This window comes from Netta rufina (genome assembly GCF_964035555.1).
Source record: "Netta rufina genome assembly, chromosome: 7".
NCBI lineage: Eukaryota > Metazoa > Chordata > Aves > Anseriformes > Anatidae > Netta > Netta rufina.
This window is the reverse complement of record NC_140130.1, coordinates 22,601,043-22,624,246: the sequence shown is the minus strand read 5'-3', so window position 1 is coordinate 22,624,246 and position 23,204 is coordinate 22,601,043. Positions and strand designations below refer to the sequence as shown.

At 34.0% G+C, this 23,204-nt stretch overlaps 1 protein-coding gene across 1 annotated transcript in view; it reads left to right on the top strand.

Annotated features, from left to right (window-relative positions):
• The window catches only part of LOC311211169 (adhesion G protein-coupled receptor A3-like), a gene marked incomplete at both ends in the record, with an annotated part of 272,815 nt that overhangs the window by 143,674 nt on the left and 105,937 nt on the right, over positions 1–23,204 (top strand). The window contains 3 exons of the mRNA XM_084289723.1: positions 207–356; positions 3,665–3,826; positions 9,095–9,307. Coding sequence (XP_084145849.1) covers positions 207–356; positions 3,665–3,826; positions 9,095–9,307 — 525 coding nt within the window. The remainder of the gene's footprint in view (positions 1–206; positions 357–3,664; positions 3,827–9,094; positions 9,308–23,204) is intronic.

Here is a 23,204-nt window from a genome sequence, read left to right as displayed (position 1 = left end):
GGTGGTGTCTGGAGATGACAACAATGAAATCTGAGATGAAATGCTGAAAATACAGTATTTCACTGAAATTTATGTTTATGGTACTAGTGATGCATATAATTCCATGTGAATTTATAGAAAGCATTATACAAATGGATGGGATCTCCAGTTTTTAGAGAACAAAGGTAGCTGATTTATTACACCTAGCAATTCTCATGTATTTTCAGATGCACATCAATTTGACGACTGTGCTTGAATTTTCCCGCCAGCTGACAGCCTACACGAGAGGTGCTTCCCACTTTGCGGATAAAATGGATGTAATATATTTGGCTTATATAATGGAAAAGTTAATTGTCTTCGTGGATGAAGTTGAAGATGTAAGATATCTTCTGTACGCTGAAAAAAAATAAGTGAAGTCTTCACAGATGGTCCTAATCTTAATGTATGCAGGCACACACTGAAGCTTCTAAAATTGCTTGCTGGTATTCTGGTTGCAAACATTCTGCATATACTGCTGTGTCTTTCTTTATGTGAGACAACTGAGCCATCTCATCTGATTGACAGAGGTGTTACTGCTAAGGAATAGAATTCAGTTTTCAATAAGCCATGGCTTTAGTTTTCTTTTTCGTTTTAATTTCCACCATGACTAACATATTAGAATGAACTCAAGGTGCTTTTCAAGCTGGCCACTTCTTTACCTTTATCTAGGAGTTACTCATGCTTCTCTTGTTTTCTTAACTGAGTTTTGAAAGCATGTAGAACTTCATGTAAAGAGAAGAAAATGTGTCTTGAAGTACAGATTTCCACAGACAATTTTAGCAAAATTTATGGCATTTTTACAGGGAAGTCTAATCAGAGTATGCAAACCCCTATGGGAAAAATAAGTTTTTATAGAGAACAGTAATATTCATCATAGTTTTTACTGTTAATTGTCAGAGTAACTGCTTGCATTAGATTTCATAACCTGTATTTTTTGTACATATGATAGCTATAGTTAAAGCATTTATTTTCTTTTGATTTGGCAATGTTCATTCCATTCTGGCTTTGGGGATTGTAATAGTTAACATTTTAGTGACAATTTGAAAAAGCCTCCAACTTAAATTTCATCATTAAAGAGACCTAAAATGTTTTACTAAGTGCTCTCCAAGAATTGTTTCAAAGCTACAACTCTATTTCAACCTCCTAGTTCAAAATCCTGATAAGATCTTACTGCTTTCTGAATAAAAATAAAAATAATTTCCCACCCAAAAAGAAATATTTGGATTTATCCATAGAGTCTCTTTATTTTTCACATACTAGCAGCTGGTGCATTCCATTATGCATTAAAACTGAGCATCATCTCTAATTTCTTAGTTGATTTTCAAATAGGATTCATTTTCTGGTTTTCTGTACTAAAACAGCTCTATCACCACCACTTACCTCTACATTTCTAATTTCATAATCCCGTATTGTTTTTGTAATTTAGAACATTCTCCTCATTTGTCTCTGTTGTCCTCTTCTATTTTGAACTTTATACCTGTCTCTCAAGTTCACTAAACAGGTTCTTTGTTCACTGAGCACTTTACTAACACTCATTTCTTAACTCTCAATCATAGGGTACAAACATACATGTAAAGTTCAAGTGTCAGTAACTTCACCCATGACATTTGAGTTATGGGATCAAAATTAATTTAATGTAGGGGAACATATGGACAAAGATAGGTTAATTTGGAACCAACAGCTCAATAAATGGGATCAAAATAGGATGAAAATGGGATCAAAATTAATTTAAAGTAGGGGAACATATGAACAAAGGTAGGTTAATTTGGAATGAACTAACAGCTCAAACAACAATTACCTAAAATCATTAGAAATTAATGTAAATACATACAGGGAGGTTTTCTGTGATTTATCAAAATAGTTTTAAAACAAATTTAGATAAACTAGTACAGCTTTCTTAGTGTTTTCTGGGAAGTGCCATTCCTAGCCAGACCTGGATTACACATTTTTAGAAGACCTAGCTGTACTTTGTCCCATCTGGTGGTTAACTTCTAAAGCAAGAAAGCTTCAACTGCTTTGGGGACATATTTGCAGTATACTGCAATTACCAGGAAGATATACATGTATTAGTCAAAAATTTTGTATTTTTTTCATACCTTATACTCCAATAACACATTTAATTATAGTATAAATTACTTTCTCTTTATTTCTCATCTTTTGTATATTTATAGTCTATTGTTCTGCCCTCAGTTAATTATTGCTTAGCTGATTAGTCTATGCTTTAATCTTTTCTTATAAATCATTTCAGCCTCTTAATGTGTTTTATAATTATTCATTGTATCAATAACTCTATTTGTCACATTGTCAAATCCATCTAGAATTACCTGGTAATTACATTCTCAAAAATACATTAAATATTTCAGGAATAGTCACATAAAATTTCACACAGTCTCATTACTTCTCTTTTCTTTGAAATGCATGTGAAATGTATGTATTTTTTATTGCAAATGCAGAACTGACTTCATAAACTGTCATTCCTTAAACCTTTTTCATTATTGCTGAGTTTCTTTTTTTTTTTTTTTTCCTCACTGAATTATCTGTGCATTTGTCTTATTTTTATGTTTCTATTAGTTTGACTTTTTAACCTCTTGAGCTTTTTTTAAGCTGTATTTCTCTTGGTCGTTTTTTTTCTGTTATATAACTTTGTATTCAGGTTTGTGTATCTTTGTGTATCTTTGGCATATCTTTGTTTCTTAAGTAACCATAAACCTTCAAAAATAATGGCAATGTTAATTTTGAAATCTTTCTCAAAATAACTTTTAAAACTTCAGTGTGAAAACATCACCAAAAATATTCACAGTGGTATTTATTCTTTCTAAATGTGATATACTAACATTTTGAAACACAGGCATACTTATTGAAAACTGCAAGGTATCACCAGGCACAGACAAGGATTTATCCCTGCCTAAAAATAGTTAGTCACTTCTAAGAGGAGTTATTGCAAGAGTGACTCAAAACTCACAAAGCTACAATCCCATACTTTCTGTTTAGCCAATTTCACACAGGTTCCTCGTTACCAGGAAGACATACATGTATTAGCCCAAAATTTTGTATTTTTTCATGTCATGCATTTATTCTCCTATAATACATTTAATTATAATATAAACTTCCTCTTCTTATTTTTCACCTTTTGTTTATTTATGTTATTCTGCTGTCAGTTAATTACAGATGTATCAGCACCTGAATTAAATCTCAAATATATCTACAAACTATATCTATATGTCTATAACATTTTTTTTTCCCAAATATATTCCCTTTCCCACCCCCAAAGGTTCTTTTATTAATCATGAAACAATTCTTTAGAGAGGTTTGGCCAGTTTTGCTTAGTTTAAGAAAGAGGTTAATAATTCTGGGATTGCATTTTTCACCCAATGAGAGACATTGGTTTTTGTGGTGCATCTTGACGTTAAGCTTTAAAATTGTGAACCAAAAAGCTTTTCTTTGAAGGCAGTAACATTTTTCTTTCATTGCCATCAATTTTGCAGTCCATTTACTTTTCTTAACAGAATCAAAAGTATCTTTGAATGATGGCTACTAAGAATACTATGCCTACTTTTAGTTGTACTCCTGTGCACTTATATTCTATTTTTATGTCTTGCAGAAAATACTGTGTTTTGTTTTTTTCTTTGTTTGTTTTATCATTCAGATTGGGGATGCTCTCATTGAAATTGCTAGCAATATAATGTTGGTTGACGATCATGTGTTGTGGATGGCTCAAAAAGAAGACAAAGCCTGCACCAGAATTGTACGATGTGTGGAACATATTGCAAATCAAGTACTGACCAGCAACATTCAAGTTATATCAAAGGTATTTCATAAAATTACAAAGATTTTTTGTAAAAATATATTTTTAGATGTTATTTTTCTTCACAATTTTTACTACTGACTTGTATGCAGAGAAGGGGGGCAAGACTGTATATAAACTAGGTACACAGAATAGCCCATTTATGTAGATACACTTGGATTGTTTTTTTTTGTTTGTTTGTTTGTTGTTTGTTTGTTTTTTTTTTCTGAATATCACTAATTGTATTAAAAATTGTTTTTCCTGAATTTGATTTAATGCATCCATACAATGTTCACAACTTCATATTTCTAGTGTTCTTAGTATTCACTCAGTTTCTATTTTTCTTGTCACTGTAGTATCTGGGTTTATTTTGAAAGGGATAAATTGAGTGAAATTTTTTTAATAAGAGCAAAGATGACATGCTCCCTTGTCACCTAAAGTTTTTAATATGCCTTTCAGAGAGGAGTTTAGAGAACACATGCTTAAAGAATTGACAAAATGTTCAAAAAAAGGTGTACCTTGTCATAAAGATAATTAATTTGCAGATATTTTTAGTTATTTAGAAGCAACCTGTAGCAGAATGAAGTAACTGTTTTTTTTTTCCTTGGTCTTGACTTACATGATGAATTTGACATTTGGATACTGAGGGGTTCTCATTTGATACTGAGAAACTGTCTGTTTCAATGTCTAAAGCTTAGAAATGCATCTAAATCAAAAGCTTGAAAGTTATCTTTATCAGAGTTTTAGTTAAATATTTCGAAGTGTTATTGCTCCATGGGTTCATTTGCCTGCTTCCTTGATTTTAAACAACCTTTATTATTTTCTCACTGTCCAACGCAGTTGAGAAATGCAGGTGAAGCTACTAGAGGTGAATTCAGTTTTAGTTTCAGATATGCAATAAAGTATATAAAAAAAAAAAAAAAAAAGCTGAACTTAACAGCATAATGGCCTTAGTCCCCTCTCTGTATAATTTTAGAAAATCAATCGTTCCACTTGCAGAATAAAGTCATAAAACACATTGGATAGTTTTTTGTTTGGTTGGTTGGTTTGGTTTGGTTTGTTTGTTTTTTTTTGTTTGTTTGGTTTTTTGTTTGTTTTGTTTTGTTTTAAGAAGAATAAAATAATATGATTATTAAAATAATTTAAAAAGAAAATATCTACATAAAATAATCAAGTTTGCTACAAATATTTATATCAATGAATGATGCCTTTATGATTTGCCTTTTAGAAGTCTTTTGCAATGTTTTCTGCAATGTCTTTTGCAAATTTCCTAGGGGTTCTCTATTGCTTCATACAGAACCGTTGAGTGCAATTTGTAAATAAACAAGGCTATGAAGGTTTTTTTGGTGTTATCTCCTCAAATATCAAACACTTCTGTTCCTCCTGGAGATTAGCCAGCAAACTGCATGCAGACATTGCATCTGCTTTCTTTATTTTAGAAATCGTCATATAAAACCCCCAAATCTTAAGCAGCTACTACTTCATAATAAGGTTCCTGAAAAAATGGACCTCAATAAGCAATTATGATATACAATTGTATATCATATGGACGACTGTGTTCCCTGTATGTTGAAAAGCCACCTGGGAGTAACTTCTGCTGTAACTCCTTTATCATTTGTGAAAGACAAAAATGGTTTTCGAGTTCCATAAAGTTTTGGAATGACTAATTTCAAGGTCAGAAAAATGCCATGATTGACACCCTCATTTAGATCTTCTTAAATCTCATTTGATAGATACATTCTAGAGGTATATATTGTACATATATACTTAAAGCTACTAAAATTATACTTTATTATTACTAAATTATACTTTATTCTATTAAAATTATACTTTAATAATCATGTAACAGTTAAAAATAAAACAAAACAAAATATTATTTTTCAGTATGGTATTTAAAATTTTAGAGAAGTCCTGTGGAAAAGAAGTTTATGTCAGGGTGGCCTGAGGGCCTGGGTCTCCCCTGCGGGTGGCAGGGCTAGGCTTTGCCAGCCGGGGCCTTTTCCACTGCCCCCAGACAGGGAGCAGGGCAGGGCAGGGTTGCCCCAGCCCAGGCACATGTGTTTAGTGGTGGTGATGAGCCCAAGCAGGGAGCATAACGCTGCTAGTCCCTGTGAGGCCTGGTGATGGCAACTGGGTCAGGTCGCAGCCCTGCGATTGCCAGGCTGGGCTGTGGCAAGGCCCTGGTCAGTGGCAGGCCTGGGGCAACATGGCTGGCTGGTGGCCAGGCTGTGACACAGTCACCACACTGCTCAGGCAGGCATCAGTATTGTTCTGAGGTGCTTCTTCACTCCAGCATATATTTCTGTGTGTACCTGTCAGATGTGCAATATGAGAAGGAAGCCTTCCCATGGATGACAAAACTTAACTCTGTAGTCCTGTCAGGAGTGTGTAGCTGCCTTCAAACCAGCCTCTGAAGGGTTTTAATTTTACTCTCTGCCTGATGAAACTTTCAGAATATTTTAGGCTAATTGCAAAGTTTTTGACTGTTTGGTTGGTTGTTTTTGTGCTTTTACTTTGCTCTCTTCAGTGCTGTTCTCAGCTTACCCCTGTAAGGAAACCCTTTGGCCATTCTGCAGTGTGATGCTCTTATGTGAAACTTAGGAAATGGGCTCCACATTAGCATTTTTTATATCTGCAACACTTATATAAAATTAACTTGTGTTGTTTCCTAACACGTACCTTTCTGACTGTTGCTTGTTTCCATGGATAATTTTTCTCTGTGTTCATCTGTATCAATTTAAAGCTCGTTTTAGAGTGCTATGTAAGGAACACTGTTTTGCATTCTGTTTTATGCATTTCTGTATGCTGAGAATGGTGTGTTCATAATATTTGAATGTTGTCGGGCCTTTATAAGATTATTTGTGGAGTGAAAAGATTTATGTTTAAAGAATTTCCTACTCTTTAAAAAAACAAAAACAAAAACATGGATTTTATATGTGAAATCACCTGAATCCTCTATACACCATTATCTAGCTAACATTTGCTTATTAACCTTCATCTCACAAATGTGTAGTAGGAAACCAGTGCTATTTCCATTCTACAGCAGAAATTTGAATTTCTGAATACTTAAATGGCTATTGCCAGGGTTCAAGAACATGTGTTTCCACACAGAAGTTTTAACTGAGGCAAGTGGCTTGATTCTGGTGATGTGTATCACCAAGCTGAGTGGTGCAGTTGATACAACGGAAGGAAAGGATGCCATCCAAAGGGGCCTGGACAAGCTTGAGAAGTGGGCCCATGTGAACCTAGTGAGGTTCAACAAATCTAAGAGCAAGGTGCTGCACCTCCATCAGGGCAGTCCTGGCAATGAGTAGAGACTGTGAGAAGAACTCATTGAGAGCAGCCCTGCAGAGGAGGACTTTGGGGTTCTGGTGGATGAAAAGCTCAACATGAGTCAGCAGTGCATGCTTGCCAGCCCATAATGCCAACTGCATCCTGGGCAGCATCTACAGAGGGGTGGCCAGCAGGAGAGGAAGGTGATTTTCCCCCTCTGCTCTGCCCATGTGAGTTCCCAGTTGGACTACTGTGTCCAGGTCTGGGGCCCCAAGTACAAGAAGGTTGTTGATCTGTTAGAACGGGTACAGGGGAGGGCCACAAAGATGACCAGAAGGCTGGAGCACCACTCCTATGAAGAAAGGATGAGAGACCTGGGGCTGTTTGGCCTACAGGGTAGACTCCGGGGTGACCTTATTGCAGCCTATGAATACTTAAAGGGGGCTTATAAAAAAAGATAGGAAGTGACTTTTTGTTCAATCAGATGTGGTGGTTTTACCGTGCTGGGCAGCTAAACCCCACAACCGCTCTCTCACTCCCCCTCCTTTAGATGAGGAGGGGGAGAAGTAAAGCAAAGAACAACTCACGGGTTGAGATAAGGATAATTTAATTAAAGGGAAATAATTATAATAATTAAATAAAGACTACCATGAACTAAACAATTTAACTAAGGGGAAATAAAAGGGAAAGGGGAAAAAGGGAGGGGAAAAAGGGAAAAATAAAAAGAAGGGAGGAAAACAAACAAACAAAATAAATGAAAGCTATATGGAAGTGCAGAGGAAAGAAATTACTCTCTACTTCCCACAAATGAGCGATGATTGACCACGTCCTTGAAGCAAGGCCTCAACGCACGCAGCCGGTGTTTGAGAGGAGGACCGACGTCTTCTCAATGAGAGCCCACCCCTCCCCTCTTCTTCCTGTTTCCACCTTTTATTGCTGAGTGTGACACCACATGGTATGGAATATCCCTTTGATTGGTTTAGGTCAGCTGCCCTGGTGATGTTTCTCTCCTCACTTTTTGCCCACCCCCTAGGAGGGTTAGAGAAAGGCCCAATGCTGTGCCGCTGCTGCTCAGCAGTAGACACAACACTGGTGTGATAACACTGCTGTTCCAGCTACAAGTACAGAGTATGGCACTGTATGGGCTGCTGCCGGGAAAGTTAACATTCCAGCCAGACCCAGTACATCAGATAATGACAGGACAAGGGGGAATGGTTTTAAACTAAAAGAAGGGAGATTTAGATTAGAGGTTAGGAAGAAATTCTTCACATAAAGGGTGGTGAGGCACTGAAACAGGTTGTCCAGAGAGCTTGTGGATGGGGTGTTCAAGACCAGATTGGATGAGTCCCTGACCAACCTGATCTAGTGGGTGGCATCCCTGCCCATGGTGGTGTGTGTGTGTGAAACTAGATGATCTTCCATGTCCCTTCCAACTCTAGCCATTCTATGATTCTATGTTAACAGTATTCTGCAAACATGATAATGGAACATGATCTGCAAAAATAAAAAAAAATATATAAAAAAATCAGAAATCAATCAGTCCACACAACAAATAGCTAAGCATGTTTCTGTTTCACTTCTGAGGCAGACAGCACATCCTTGCCCATTTTTTAAATAATTCCTACTACTGCAGTTACTAATTCACTTCATATGTATATGCTTTAAATTGGGATTCAGTCTGTTGAAGCTGATAATGATACAGTCGCAAAACTGATACAAATTGAGAGACAAATTAAGTCCTTTTGTATATTTACTTGCTATCCTGTCATCTGTTTTTACTTATCCCTAAGGAATTTTCAAGCAAACCCTCTGTACTGTTGTAGAATTCTAGATCTTTTTTTTTATTTTTTAAATAAATTCAGTTTTCTTTCTTTCACATATGCTTGTGTATGGAAAGCAAATTGTACGTGTACATGTACGTGCACAATCCTTTATAACATACGTATAGTAAATACAAAGTGCATGTATAATGTAATTACGCTTAATGAGTTAGCAACATACCTGCATCTTTCTTGACAGGTATCTCATAATATTGCTCTGGAGGCCTTTATGATCAAGCCATCAAGTTTCATAGGAATGACCTGCACTGCTTTCCAGAAAATATCTGCAAATTCTGACAAGTTGGTGCATGATTTGGGAAGCTGGGAAGCAGATTCCCATTCTGATCAACATTTAAATTTCAAGTGCAACACTGGCAATCTGAATAGTTCCTTGGTGAATTCTTCTACCAGGGTAAGTCAGTACAGTTGTGAATATAACTTAAGTATTTTAATGTGTTTTGAGTAGAACCTTTAAGCAGCGTACTGATTTGGCAAATGTATTTTATGGGTTGTTGGTGTTGTAAACTGGTTTATAATTTCAACATTTAAGTATCCATAAACTAGTGTATTGGGTGCATAATATTTTGTTGTGCTAACAGATATCCACAAATATAATCAGGAAGAATGAAGGAATGCAGGATGTGAATAGAAGTGAGTAAATGTCTTGTGCATTCTGTGTCTGGGTCAGTTCTGCAAACAGTTCTGACCCAGAACAGTTCTGCAAACTTTTCAATGTATAAGCAACATATTTGAAGTAATTCAGGAATATTTGTTTTAGTGAGGTGCTCTCTGGATTTCAGATTTCAGAAATTTGTTAGTCTAGGGAAATTATCTTTACTTCCGCTAAATAATATTATATTCTCTGTTTTCTGAACTATATACAGAGGGAGAGTGTTACATAGCAGTTTTTGAGTAGTAGCCCAAGAAATAAAATAACAAATAAGCCTTTTAATAGAATGTACTGTTATTATCAAATAATGAAGTGGAACAATTAAATTCTGATCTAGCAGGAAATGGAATTTTACATTTGACTGAGCATGTTATTAAATTTAAGTATTGCAGAGTTTAATTTTTGTTATCCATCAGCTGAATCTCAGTTTAATAGGCTTATTTCTTTAAATACTTAGTATGACAAAATGATACTTTTCTGGATAATACTACCAGTGTATTGAACTTTGAAAGTATTTTGATTAAAGTTATTTTCTCTCTGTTGCATTTTAATCTTCTATAAAGATTAGGCAGTGATGTAGTAGTTTGTGCTTTCAGGGTCTTCTAGTAAAAAAGAGCCATTCTTAATAATGGAAGAATTTGTTAAAATTTGTTACCTGCAATGTAATTCATTTCCTCTGTGGACAGTGTTAACATCTCTGTCTATAAGATAACATAGACAGTTGTCTCTTAAAAGAGACATACAGAAGATGAAAACCAAGTATCAGAGATCTAAAAGAAGATTTCTGCAAGAAGCAACCCTGAAATGCTCTGCAATGTATGGGATATGTTTTGTCAGTACAGAAATATACGTGGAATTACGTAATTTGGAAAGTTTTCTTTATCATCTGTACCAATATTGTTCTTTCAGAAACTGAGTAACAGCATTTCTAGTAAATGCATTTCTTGAAAGTTTGATGTTCAAGCACTGGTGTCTCTCTCCTCTTAAAACGAATTGTATCATAAATACAAGTTTCCCATCTCTCATATCAGCATTCATATACCAAATACACAGAGCAAGGCAGAACACATGTTTGAAACCCTTTCTAAAGTGTTAGCAGAATGTTACCCTATAAACAGCTCAGTAAAATCTTTCCTAATGTATTTTGAACCTACCTGAGTTTATACAACGTACAGAAGGAAGACTACTATGTACCCAGAGGAAGAAGTTAGAATGTAGAAAGTAAACTTACTTCCATGCAAAGAAATTTTAAACTAATTTATATTTATTCTGGCAGAAGTCACGTTATTAGATAGATCACTAGTTATCACATGTGTGTATTTGTAAATTTTGTAACAGCGCATTACAGGAGATTCAACTAAATGTTAGTTTCATGGCTTTAGGTTTTAGCACTAAATGTGCTCAGGTTTTAAATGAGATATGTGAATAAATAAAATATATTCCTTTAACCAAATCCTGAAAAACAAGGGGTTTCTATTCATTTTTGTTCTCTGAAACTTTTTGGCTAAGAATTCCTTTAATTTATTCTCAAATGAGTTGCATTCCTTATGTTATTTTCTTCACTGTTTAATAGAACAATCTGTAGAAATGTAAATGCTAACAGAAAATAGGATTCTTTATCATCATCCACAAGCAAAATTATTTCTGTATATTCTCACAGACAAACAGTAAACCTACCTGATTGTGCTATGCAAAATTCAGGAAAATAGAGAATTTGTGACGGAGGTGGGAGTTCCTAGTTTCCAATGTTTGGTCACTGTATTTTAAAGTACTCATTACTCTGACTATTTAGAATGTCATTTTAGATGATGAACTTATTCTTAGAATCTTCCTCTATTTAGCACAGGATTAATCATAAAGAAGAAAAAAAATCTAGTGAAAATCACCGAGTACAAATGGTGATTACAACTTTAATTTACTTCTAATAAAAGCATAAAAAGTTGTCCTTAAAAAAGCTTATTAAATGAGAATGTTTACATTGTTTTGTGGTAAAATTCATAGCCCTCTTCAAATGTACAATATTGTAAATCATCTGCTTACTAAGCATAAACAATTTTTTATGCCGTCTGTCTTTTGATAGCCAATTGTACTAATAAATTTTTAAAAGTTCATAAAGCAATTAGTGGACAGGTGATGGGAGAGAACTGAAACAGATGATCACAAACTCTCCTAATAACACAATCAATGCTTTTATAGTTTGCCCATAGTGATATTTTCAGGCACTTGTACAAATGGATATAAATTTAGTCAGTAGCTGTCTGTTCATTTTTTAGAGTTTAGACGCAGATCTAAAATCCCATTTCTGCCATCAGTAGTTGCAGCTTTCACTGCCCAACTGGACTCCTGGATGAAAAAAAGAAAAAAAAAAAAAAGGCTCAGTATCACAGAATCACAGAATTTCTAGGTTGGAAGAGACCTCAAGATAATATAGCTTCCTGTTTTATGATACAGTGGCTTGTATTTTGATACTGTCGTCATTTCCATCTCTGATTAAATTGGCTTAATGGCATCTTCCCAGCCCAAGACTCCAGTTTAAGATCATGTTACAAAGTGCTTCCAAAACACTGTCCCATGACCTGACTGTGCTGTATGGATATCACAACAATGGCACACAAATAGGTCTGCTGTAACATTTGAACTCAGACAATGTGAGAACAGTTTATGAAATTTTATTACCACTGAATATGATTCCATCGTCTGGTTTCCATCAGACCAGTAGTCTGGACCTAATCCCTGTTCTAGTCTGATCCTGGAAATTATCTCCATTGTGTAAAGAGATCACTTATACAGTTAATCCTTCCTCTACCTCACTAAAATGTCAACATAAAGTGAATTTTTAAGCCTCCTGTCTATCACAGACAAACATGTAGTTTATAGGGGACTGTAGACTCAGTATTCACACTTGGACTTTGAGGAAATAATTTTATTAATGTAATTTACAGTTTCAGCTTCATTGCTTGTTTAAAAAAAACTGTTAAATAAAAAGTTTACTTGTTCATCTGACACAGGACTGAATTCAAAGGAGCAAACATAGCCTGTATGTATATAATCCCTAATTTCTGAAATTCAAGTTCCACATAATATGTTCCATGCATTCCGTTTAACTTTTCAATTCTGTTTACTTCTTTTATTTTTTCTGAGCCAGAGTGGCCTTTTGATTTGTCAGATTGCATTACAGGTGATGTCCATATGCTAAAATGTTAAAGGTTAAATTGGTACTATGTTTGGTAGTAGATATGCTAATCGTGAAGAAAAATTCTGAAGTTCTTTGGGAAAATCCTATGATCACTTGCTTATACCACTTTCAGACATTATACAATTTTAGAAATATTTTCGTTACTGAAAAATATACGATCAGTATGTAAATATATATATATTATTGCATAAAATCAATATGAATGTCAGATCATACAGAAAATCTATAAAATTATAGTAAGTTCATATGTAAAAGTTAATAGGATTGCCAAAAATAACTTAATGCAAGGATTTCCACTGCCAGCCACTACTTCGGGCTAGCACAGAAAGTCCCAAAGAGGAACTGTGAAGGGAAAAGTCTTAAGCTGTATAGGACCTATTTCCTAATAGGTTTTATAATGAAAGTGCCTTTCACTGCAATTCAGTGTATGTAAAATTCTCAGAATCTTTATAGATAATTAATTGTATCCATTTAGAAGCTGCCTAGTAGACTGTGCAATAATTAACTTTCTCATTAATGCAGAAACTAAGTCTTATATAAATAATAATTATGATTTATACTAGAAAAGTCAAAACCAGACTGTTAGATGTGCAGTTAGGTCACTGGGCCTGTTCAGCCTGGAGAAGAGGAGGCTGAGGGGAGACCTCATCACAGTCTACAACTTCCTCGTAAGGGGGTGTCGAGAGGCAGGAGACCTTTTCTCCATTAACACCAGTGACAGGACCCGCGGGAACGGGGTTAAGCTGAGGCAGGGGAAATTTAGGCTTGACATCAGGAGGGGGTTCTTCACAGAGAGGGTGGTTGCACACTGGAACAGGCTCCCCAGGGAAGTGGTCACTGCACCGAGCCTGTCTGAATTTAAGAAGAGATTGGACTGTGCACTTAGTCACATGGTCTGAACTTTTGGGTAGACCTGTGCGGTGTCAAGAGTTGGACTTGATGATCCTTAAGGGTCCCTTCCGACTCAGGATATTCTACGATTCTATGATTCTATGATAATTTTGGTGATTACCAGTGGATTCCAAAATGATTTGAGGTCTCTTCCAACCTAGAAATTCTGTGATTCTGTGATTTCCTATGGTATTTCTACAAAAACAAGTAGTTTTGACTCTAAGATTTGAACAGTACCTGCAGTGACAGCATTTAAAAACTTATCTTCCAGATTGTTAGATTATATATTTTCATGAACAGACATGTATATATATTTTAATTACCTGTGAACCTGTTTAAGGAAAGTATTTTCATTCAAGCGTATTCTTAGTGTTACTAACTTCATTGAGTTGCTTATACATTAAAGATACTTTTTTTTTTTCCATGCTGAGAATGCATGCGTACAGAATTTTTCAGGGCAATAAGATCAGCTAAGGAAATCTAACACTTTAAGTAATGTGTAGAATTTGTGAACTCAATTAAAATGTAAATGAAAATACTTTCAACAACTTTCACAGGAATTATCTGCTTTTAACTAGTTTTTCTGGTCCAGTCTGGACATGTTCTCCCAGTCTGGATATCTCTTCATTCACTTCTACACTAAAAAGATTACAAGAGACTGAAACACATTTGTGCAGAGAAGATTCACATAGCAATTTTGCATAACCACATACATCTTTTTTACAAAATACAACCTGAAATACCCAACAAAATACTGCTATACTACCTACAATATATCAGTTGGATCATGCTACACTATATCATTAGGATCATTCTGTACTTCTTCTTCTAGGGTGTCATACATGTAGCATGAATTATGTTATCAACATTTCCAACATGATTTTCTCTCATTTCCCAGCATACATCACTTTTTAGAGAGTATCATGGCACTTCTGTCATCAAATATGATGAACTTTGAGTATGTCTGTGTAAATCTTGTAACAGATTACTACAAGATTATCCTTTTTTTTTTTTTTTTTTCTTTCTTAATCTCTACCTTTTATGACTGCAGAAATAAATAAAAAACTGCCTAGTGGAGCAGGACACCATGAAAAAAAAAAAAAGCTATTTTCTCAGTTTACATGTATGGCATATTACCATGGCTTTGGCTCAATTCTGATGGACATCAGAATTTCATCATAGTTTATTTGGGTTTCAAAGTATCATTTCTCCAAGTATTGCAAAAAAAAACATGATTGTATATCCATACCAAGACACTTCATTTTACACACTAGAGTTTGTCCCGTTCATTTTGCTTTGGGAATTGTCTACTTTTGCCCATTTTCCTTTTTACCTGCCCTTTTCTTTGTGTGCTATGGCACACAAAGCATTTTGCTTTTCTTATATTGGATATTGATATTGGTTTGGGAATTTGCTCTGGGAACTTATTCCCATAAGTTTGCTTGGATGTAAATTCTTTATATTGATTTTAGAGATTCTAGGTCTGTTTCTTCTTACTCTGTGGATAGTTTGTTTGTAACGTCACAAAGGTATATCTTTATGTAATAACGAGATTTTAAAGTTTATTCTATTTAACCTGCTTCCATTCCTGAACATTTATTCTATATACTTTTTGTTTTTAAAAATTAGTTTTAAGTATTATCCTATAGTGACTTTTATTGTGACTTAGAATCTACCTTGACATATAGTATCTATTTATTCAATATTCTGAATGACCATATTCATTATAATTACTTTTTAAAATACTGTTTTTAGATTATTCTTCAGTCTTATACATGAAATCTGGGAGATACAGAAAAGTCCAGAAAAGTCACTGCTGGTAGCTCTCTTATTAAAGCCATTGTTTCGTTGTTTTAAAATAAAATCTGTATCAACTGGAAACACTTAGTACTAAGAAAAGATCAGGGAAGAATTTCCACTTATTTTGAATTACAGCCATGTAACATAGGAACTAGTATTTTCTGTGCAGGTATGAATTTGCTTGAAGGTGAGCAGTGATTGTACACTGAGTACTAGCTATAGAAAAAAGTAAAGCGTCTGTCATTCAATTGGTTGGGTGGGTTTAACTTCAAAATCAAACCCAAACAAGACAAACTGTCCCTATCTTTCTTCTTACAAAATCCTCAAATCAGACATTTGCATATCTGTACTTTTTACTACTGTTCCTTCTCAAAAAATGTCTTTATTTATGTCTCTCATGACATCTTCAGTATACATATAGTTTGATGTTCTGCATTCAGTATGCTTTCTTTACTCTGCACATACTGCCAATGTGTTTTATGATGTGAAAGGCTATGCTGCTATTTCTAAACATGCAGAAAATGAAATAGCTTCAAAATACTATCTATGCATGTGCAACAATGTCAAATATAGTACGCACACAGAAGGGTTTCTACAATTCTTACATTTGTTTAACATATACTAATGCAATGAATACACATTAGGTTCTTTTAAAGTAGGAAAAATGTATCATTTTTTTTCCTGTTTTATATGTGGTTTCTGCATAAAACAAACTTTAAAATGTTTCATTACAAGTTCATGTCCATCTTCACTTATCATGCCCTGTCTTCAGCAGATGAAGACTTACTCTGCAAATCACATCAGTCACCTGGATGTGTTTTCTGTATTTCACTGTTTATGGTATTGATGTTTCTGATACATATATTATGTTTAAAACTTATATATTTTAACTGATATTAAGTTCTCCATTAATGCTATGTACAGTTTAGATTTTTAATTTGTGTACCTATGAAGAAGAACAAAAGGACTTGGAAAGTTACCAATTTGTGATATAAAAAACTGTTATTTCAACTCACATTTGCTTTCCTGTGAAACAATCTTCTGTTTCTGGACAGGCACTAGTCGTATTGATTTTATGTATGCATTCAATATATATCTAAGAAAGATGCTCTCACTTTCTCATCCACCAGTTTTTCTTCTGATTTTCTGCACCATCCTTGTTATGGAAAAGTTCTCTTTGGGACTTCTCAAAGGGCATTATAAGATTAGTTCCTTTGTTAGAAACAAAGGAAGCAAAATTACCAGACTTCCTCATATGCATTACACTGTTTAATAATAGTTTGTATACTAATTAAGATAAATCTTGTAACAGAAACACATTGACACTGTAACAAATAATGCAGTACATTAATTGTTAGATTATATTTTAAGTTGATTTAGTGGCTTGAAGATAATAATAAGTATAATACTGAGAGTCCTAGCAAAATTCCTGGTTGTGCATTCACTTTTGAGAAATTATACTTGAACTCTAATTTTGCTATTATACTAATAAACTGTTCTATTTTTATAGCTCTGTAAAATACAAAGTCCAATACTTTCAGCTACTGTTTTCTAAAATCTTTTTTTAAATGCTTACTTAACTTTCACTGAGAAATTCTGAAACCTTCGGAGAGAACATACCTCAGCATCCAATAAATAGTTATAATTCATTACTCAAAACATTTTTCACCACATGTTTAACTGAGCATTACCTGTTTTTGCTGTTAGAGAAGACATTTTCAGTTTCTAAACAGATAATTTTAGTAACTATAGAAATATATATAACTTTTTTTTTTTTTCTGGGTTGGTTTAATTCCTCTTGGCTTATTTTGTTGGTTATAGATTGATTATAGTTGATTATTTGTTGGTTATAGTTTGATTTAATAAAAAAAAAAATTGATTACAATAAAGAGTTCACTAAAATAGATTACTTTGAAAATTAGCAGGTGATATGGCAAGAAATGTTTTCTGAGTGTGGGTTTTCCTTCTAGAAATGTAATTGTTTCGTGACTTTCCAATGTCCAGCTGTATGTGATAACTGGGGGAAGGAGCCAATGGCACAAGTGTGAGAGATGTTTGTGTTGGAGGATTCAAACCCTGCATGTGATATTAAGGTGCTCACTGAGAAATAATTCAAAATTTCACTTTTTAATAGTGAAAGCAGTGGCTTGAACTTCAATTAACAATCTGGTGATTCATTAAAGGCAAGTAAAACAGTTTCTGAGGTCACATATCAAATATTTTCAGTTTGTTTCTTTTTTCCCTAATTTTGTGGTAGAGTCTATGAGTTGTTTTATATATATATTCTACATAGAAAAACAATCTTCTTTATGTTGTGGGAGATTTTCCAAAGATTTTATCACAGAATCACAGAATTGTAGGGGTTGGAACGGACCTCAAGAGATCGCTGGGTCCAACCCCCCTGCCAAAGTCTGTTTCCTAGAGCAGGTTGCCTAAGTAGGCATCCAGATGGGCCTTGGATATCTCCAGAGAAGGAGCTTCCACAACCTCCCTGGGCAGCCTGTTCTGGTGCTCCATCTCTCTCACCATGAAGAATATATATATATATATATATATATATAGAGAGAGAGAGAGAGAGAGAGAGAGAGAATATATATATATACACACACATTATATCTATATCTCTATAGGTATTTATATACATGTATATCTATATATAGATAGAATGTATAGCAGAAGTCAGCAATGGAATGCATATTTCCAGTTTGGGTAGTGAGTATGTTATCTCTGCTTTTTAAGCAGAATGTAGACCAAGGGTTATGATTTATGTAGAATACCTCTTTTGAAGTAACTTATGAAGAGACTATATAAATGAGTTGATTCATGAAATTACTGGTATGCTGTTGAGCTATCTTTAGCTTCAGAAGTGTATCCATGATATATAAAGTGAAATTTGATTTAAAATATTACTGAAAATGTGACCTTATTATTTGTTGTCTATGAAGAAATTATTTAATTGGCAGAGTGTTGGTTGTGAGTGTTTTGGTCATCTTCAGTTTTGCTGGCTGAATGAATTTACCAAAAATATACTAGTGGAAATTTGTCAAGATTTTCTCTTTGGGGGGTGGGGGGTAGGGAGGTGGGTAAGGGTTTCAATATTTCCTTATTCCATTGACTGTTATTATTCTGTGGAACTTGAGAAATGTTTTGTTTTGTGGTGAATCCAGAAACACATAGCATGTTCTTATTCTTTTTGTTAGTTGATTTCAGTCTTAATATAAAAATAAAAAAAGAAAAAAAGAAAAAAAAGAAAAAGATACAAAATTCTGTGAAGTAAAACATTGTCTTGCAATAGTTGTTGATGCAATACAGTGGTAGTCACTAAAAACACCTATACAAAATAATGACGTGAGAATGTATTTTTCTCTTATTTTTTAAAATTGAAGTAAACTTCCACAGTTCTCTCCTGCACGAAATTTTTTCTATGTCCTGGAGCACACGTGCATGTACACCTACATGAAATTATATAGAAAAAATAAATTATGGATTTTTTTTCTAAGGAAGTCTCATGATTTTGGAGACTGGAGTTTTGGTCTCTCTGTGAATGGAGTTAGCAATGATTATTCTGGAAGGAATAGTGTAAACATTAGTGAACACACAAATGAGATATTATGTATTTATGGTGACTGTAAGCACTCCTATAGCTAGTTAACTCATCCATTATCTGAACTTTTGAAATCTTTTTTTTTTAATTGGGGAATGAAGTAGGAAAGAGTGAGAGAAGGAGAGTGGAAAACTAGCTAAACTGACAATCAGTTTGTTGAGATTACAGTTCTCACAAGATCATTCTCTGCTCTATTAAAATGTATGTTGTCAGAGGGTGTGGGAAGAGCAAGACATTTGGTGATGGGAGAGAAGGAGTTGTCTTTTCTGTTGTTTTCTTTAAAAAAAAAAAAACAACACTTTATGACAAGAAGACTTGTGATATCAGAAGTCTATTTTTTATTCTTGTCTGCCATTTTAGACTGTCATGTGTTACTTACTGGGACAGTAGTCATGCACTCTTACATCATATTTTAAAAGTGTATCTCAAAGACATGTTGTCTCTTGAGTCCATCTCAGTCAGAAATGGATTTTTAAGTAAACGAATGTTGATTCTTGTTCATACTGGGAAATCTTCCTCTGTATAGTTGGCCGATATTAAGAAGAGGTTGTACAGTAGTCAAACTGTTGTTCAACATATCTGTACTTTTCAGGTCTGCATTTATTATGATCATGGAATAACTACCTGACTGTAAGTTATAAAAATCACATCTTTAAAATTCTGTATTCCTACATAGAATTAACTCATTAGTCTAAATTATTTTTTTCTCCCAAACTGTCAATGAAAGAACTTGCAGGTGTTAATTGAGTTTCCAAATCATCATTGAAGGAATTTACTGGTTTTAATGCTGTATTAGTTTTTTTGTTTGTTTGTTTGTTTTTTGAAGCACTTATACTCTGTTTTAGAGAGAAAGGAATTCTAAATAGATATTCATTATATGCCTAGACACAGACAGTCATTCTAAGTAAAGTTAATTTGCTTCACTATCTCTTCTAAGGAATGAAACTCATCCTCAGCTTTGCTTTGATTCTGAGGGAACTTCATGACAGAATACAGACAATTAGATTTCTTTAATCAACTTGAAGTTAAATTCCTCCTCGAAGAGTTATATCAATTAATTAGATACGTATTTAGCACATTTTTGTTCTGTGCTGGTTCAAAATTTATTCCTTTGACATCTCAGAGTTAGTTAATTTGTAATCATTTGCAGCTTACAGATGGGATAACTCTGGTAGCTGATTTTGTAATTCGGTCATCTTGGTTTATCTTTAGCCAGCTTGGTCGAATGCGTGCCTGACAAGTGTACTAAATACAATTTAGAACATGGAATAAACTGATGATACTTAAGTTTTAGGCCATTGAAATGATACAGCTTTTAGTGGCATTTTCATTTCTCCATTCTGAATATTGAAATTAAAATGTCTTTGAGTACATGTGTTACCAGATCCACTGAAGCTCAACAATTTGTGTGTTTAAAGAAATTTTTCTTCTTTACTTTTGGAAAGTGAGTTAAATGTTTGGGCTTGAAGTATTCAATATTGATAAGACTAAAATATAACTATTTATTGAATACATCTGCTGCTGCATTGGTTTCATAATACATTATTTGGAAAGAGAGAATGTGTTGATCTGATTGGTTGTGCTGACATAAAGCAAAATAGTAACCATATTTCTCAGCATTTTACTATCCCACTGAAAATTAATTCCCTCTTTTAAATACATATTCCAAATATTAAGGTAACCTAAAAATGTTCCTTTATAAAAGTATGCACATAGAGTTCAAATCTAGTTCTGACTAACACTGTTAGTATCTTGCCTTAGGTATCTATTTGCCATTGCTTTTTCTTTGGTTTACAGCCAAGGGAGCCACCATACAGCAATCATTTATTTCCCCCATGATCCTCTATTCAGCAGACTTCGTTCAACAGGATTCCCATTCTTTCTTCTCTCTTGCTACAGCCTGCTTGAAGAGAAAAGGAAAGAAAAGAATTCCTAGAAGAATGGGATTTCTTGTTCCTGTTGAGATTCAAAATAATGACTTGGGTTCAATTCCAAATTAAGAAGAACATAGTTTTAAATAACTCTTAGTCCAGATTTTATATTAATTACTTCCATTGGTGTCACAAAGAGTTATTCAAAAGCAATTAAAAGAATAATAATCACAAGTTACTTGTGATAACCAAAACAATACAGTATTCCAGAAAGAAACTTGAAGGTAATGTTCTTTCAAACGTTAGCGTAAAGTGTTGAATTAAGGGTATAAGAGCCATAAAGGGTCAGGCAAAAGCCCAGTCTGGCCTGGTTTCCTGCCTCTAGTAGGAGTCTAGTGGCGTTGATGCTTAGGGGAAAAGACATAAAGCAGGGGAATCATATGGTTGTAGTTCTCTTTGTATATTTGCGATTGTATGGCTTATGGGCTTCCTAAAGAGACTGTATCCAGAAGATCATCAATAGAGGAAGCTGGTTCCTTCTTTGCAGAAAAAATGCTCTGAAGTTTTGAGACATCTTAATGGATTTGGTCTTACTGTACCACACGGTTTTGATGTATTCACTAAATTGTATTATTTGTGTTCTAAGATGTTGATACGGTAATCTTTCTTAGTGTAGAATAAAAGCTTTAGCACAGGAATGATGATGGTTTTTTAAAAAGCCAGCATCTGTTAACATTATCTTTTTGTGTGTGAAAATATATATTCATAGAGTGTCAAACTGCACTCCTAGAGGTTTTCTGTTATTAATCCTTGTATTGGATTTTTCATATATTCTGTGGTTTGTTTTTGTTTTTTAAGGAACAATTGTTTTAGATCAAAACAGGCTGGAGGCTATGAATTATGGATAGACAAGATAACACTGAATTGTATTCCTTTGCTAAATTTAGATTAAAGCCCCTCAGACCACAAGTCTGATGAACCAGAATTGAAAAGCACAATGGCTAATTCAGTATTTACAGGTCATACAGTAGATGTAACAGCTGTGTAGTTTATGCTTCACTGACCAGCATATGCTCTAAAAGAAAAAGTGATCTTAGGACTTGACACTTTAAAAAACAAAACAAAACAAAATTTCTGTGACATTATATTACAGAAAACCTCCTGTATGTCATAAGCTCACTTTGATCAGTACTGTGTAAAGTGTCTTACCAGATTTGAAACTCTTGCTAAATATAGTCTATCAAAGTTGCATATGCAAAGTTGCATATAATTATCAGAATCATTGAAATGAAATTATTTACAGCTACATTGTATTTCTTCAGCCTTTATCATTGCACTTGATAGTCATCTACAGAAATGTCGTAGAACATCAATATTCTATTTGAGTGGTATTGATCACTTAAATGTGTATATTATTAATTTCCACATAAAATAGGGTTCCACATGCATTTCAGACTATTTTATTAACAGCTCCTGTTCCCTGGAACAATGGTTTTCAGTCTCTGTGGACTTTCAATGTACTTGATTGATTTGGCATCTATATCTTACGCCTTCCTGTTCAGAAATTTCATGTCTTTTTTAAGTCTTCATATCTGTAGTAAGTAAATGTGTAATGGGAGTATATGTCAGCATGTATGTACTTAATCTGAAATAAAGTGCATCTTACCCTTAGAGTTTAGCTTAATTCTATCAAATAACGAATCAAATCAAATGTCAGAGTCGATCTGCAGCATTAAGTTTTTCTCTACATTGCAATTCTTAGAGTTTCTGTAAGGGAGAAACTTTCAAACAGGATCAGAATCACTTAGTACCTTTTGCTATGGTGACTCTTGTGGTTTTTTTTGTTTTGCTGCTTGTGGTTTTTAGTTTGTTTATTTGTTTGTTTTGTTTTTAATATCTAGAATATTAGTGTGGACAGAAAATGAAATGGGAATTTTAAAAGCTTTTGGTATCTCCAGTAAATACTTAGAAAACCTACAACTTGGGCCTGATTTACCATTGTATAATCCTAATGGAATCACCACACCAAAAAAAAAAAAAAAAAAAAAAGAGTATGTATTAAGCTTGGTTAATGAGCTATGAATTTCTCGAAATACCTTATCCAGTGAGTTAGTATTAGAAATAAACTGATACTATTTTATTTCTTCATCTTTAAGTCTGAAAGATGATTTTCTTAGTATTAGGCTCAAGTTTCCTGTAGTTTATGTCAAACCCAAATCAACATTTTAAAATGAATGTAAGATACGCAGTAAGTATTGGGATGCTATAAGAATGAGC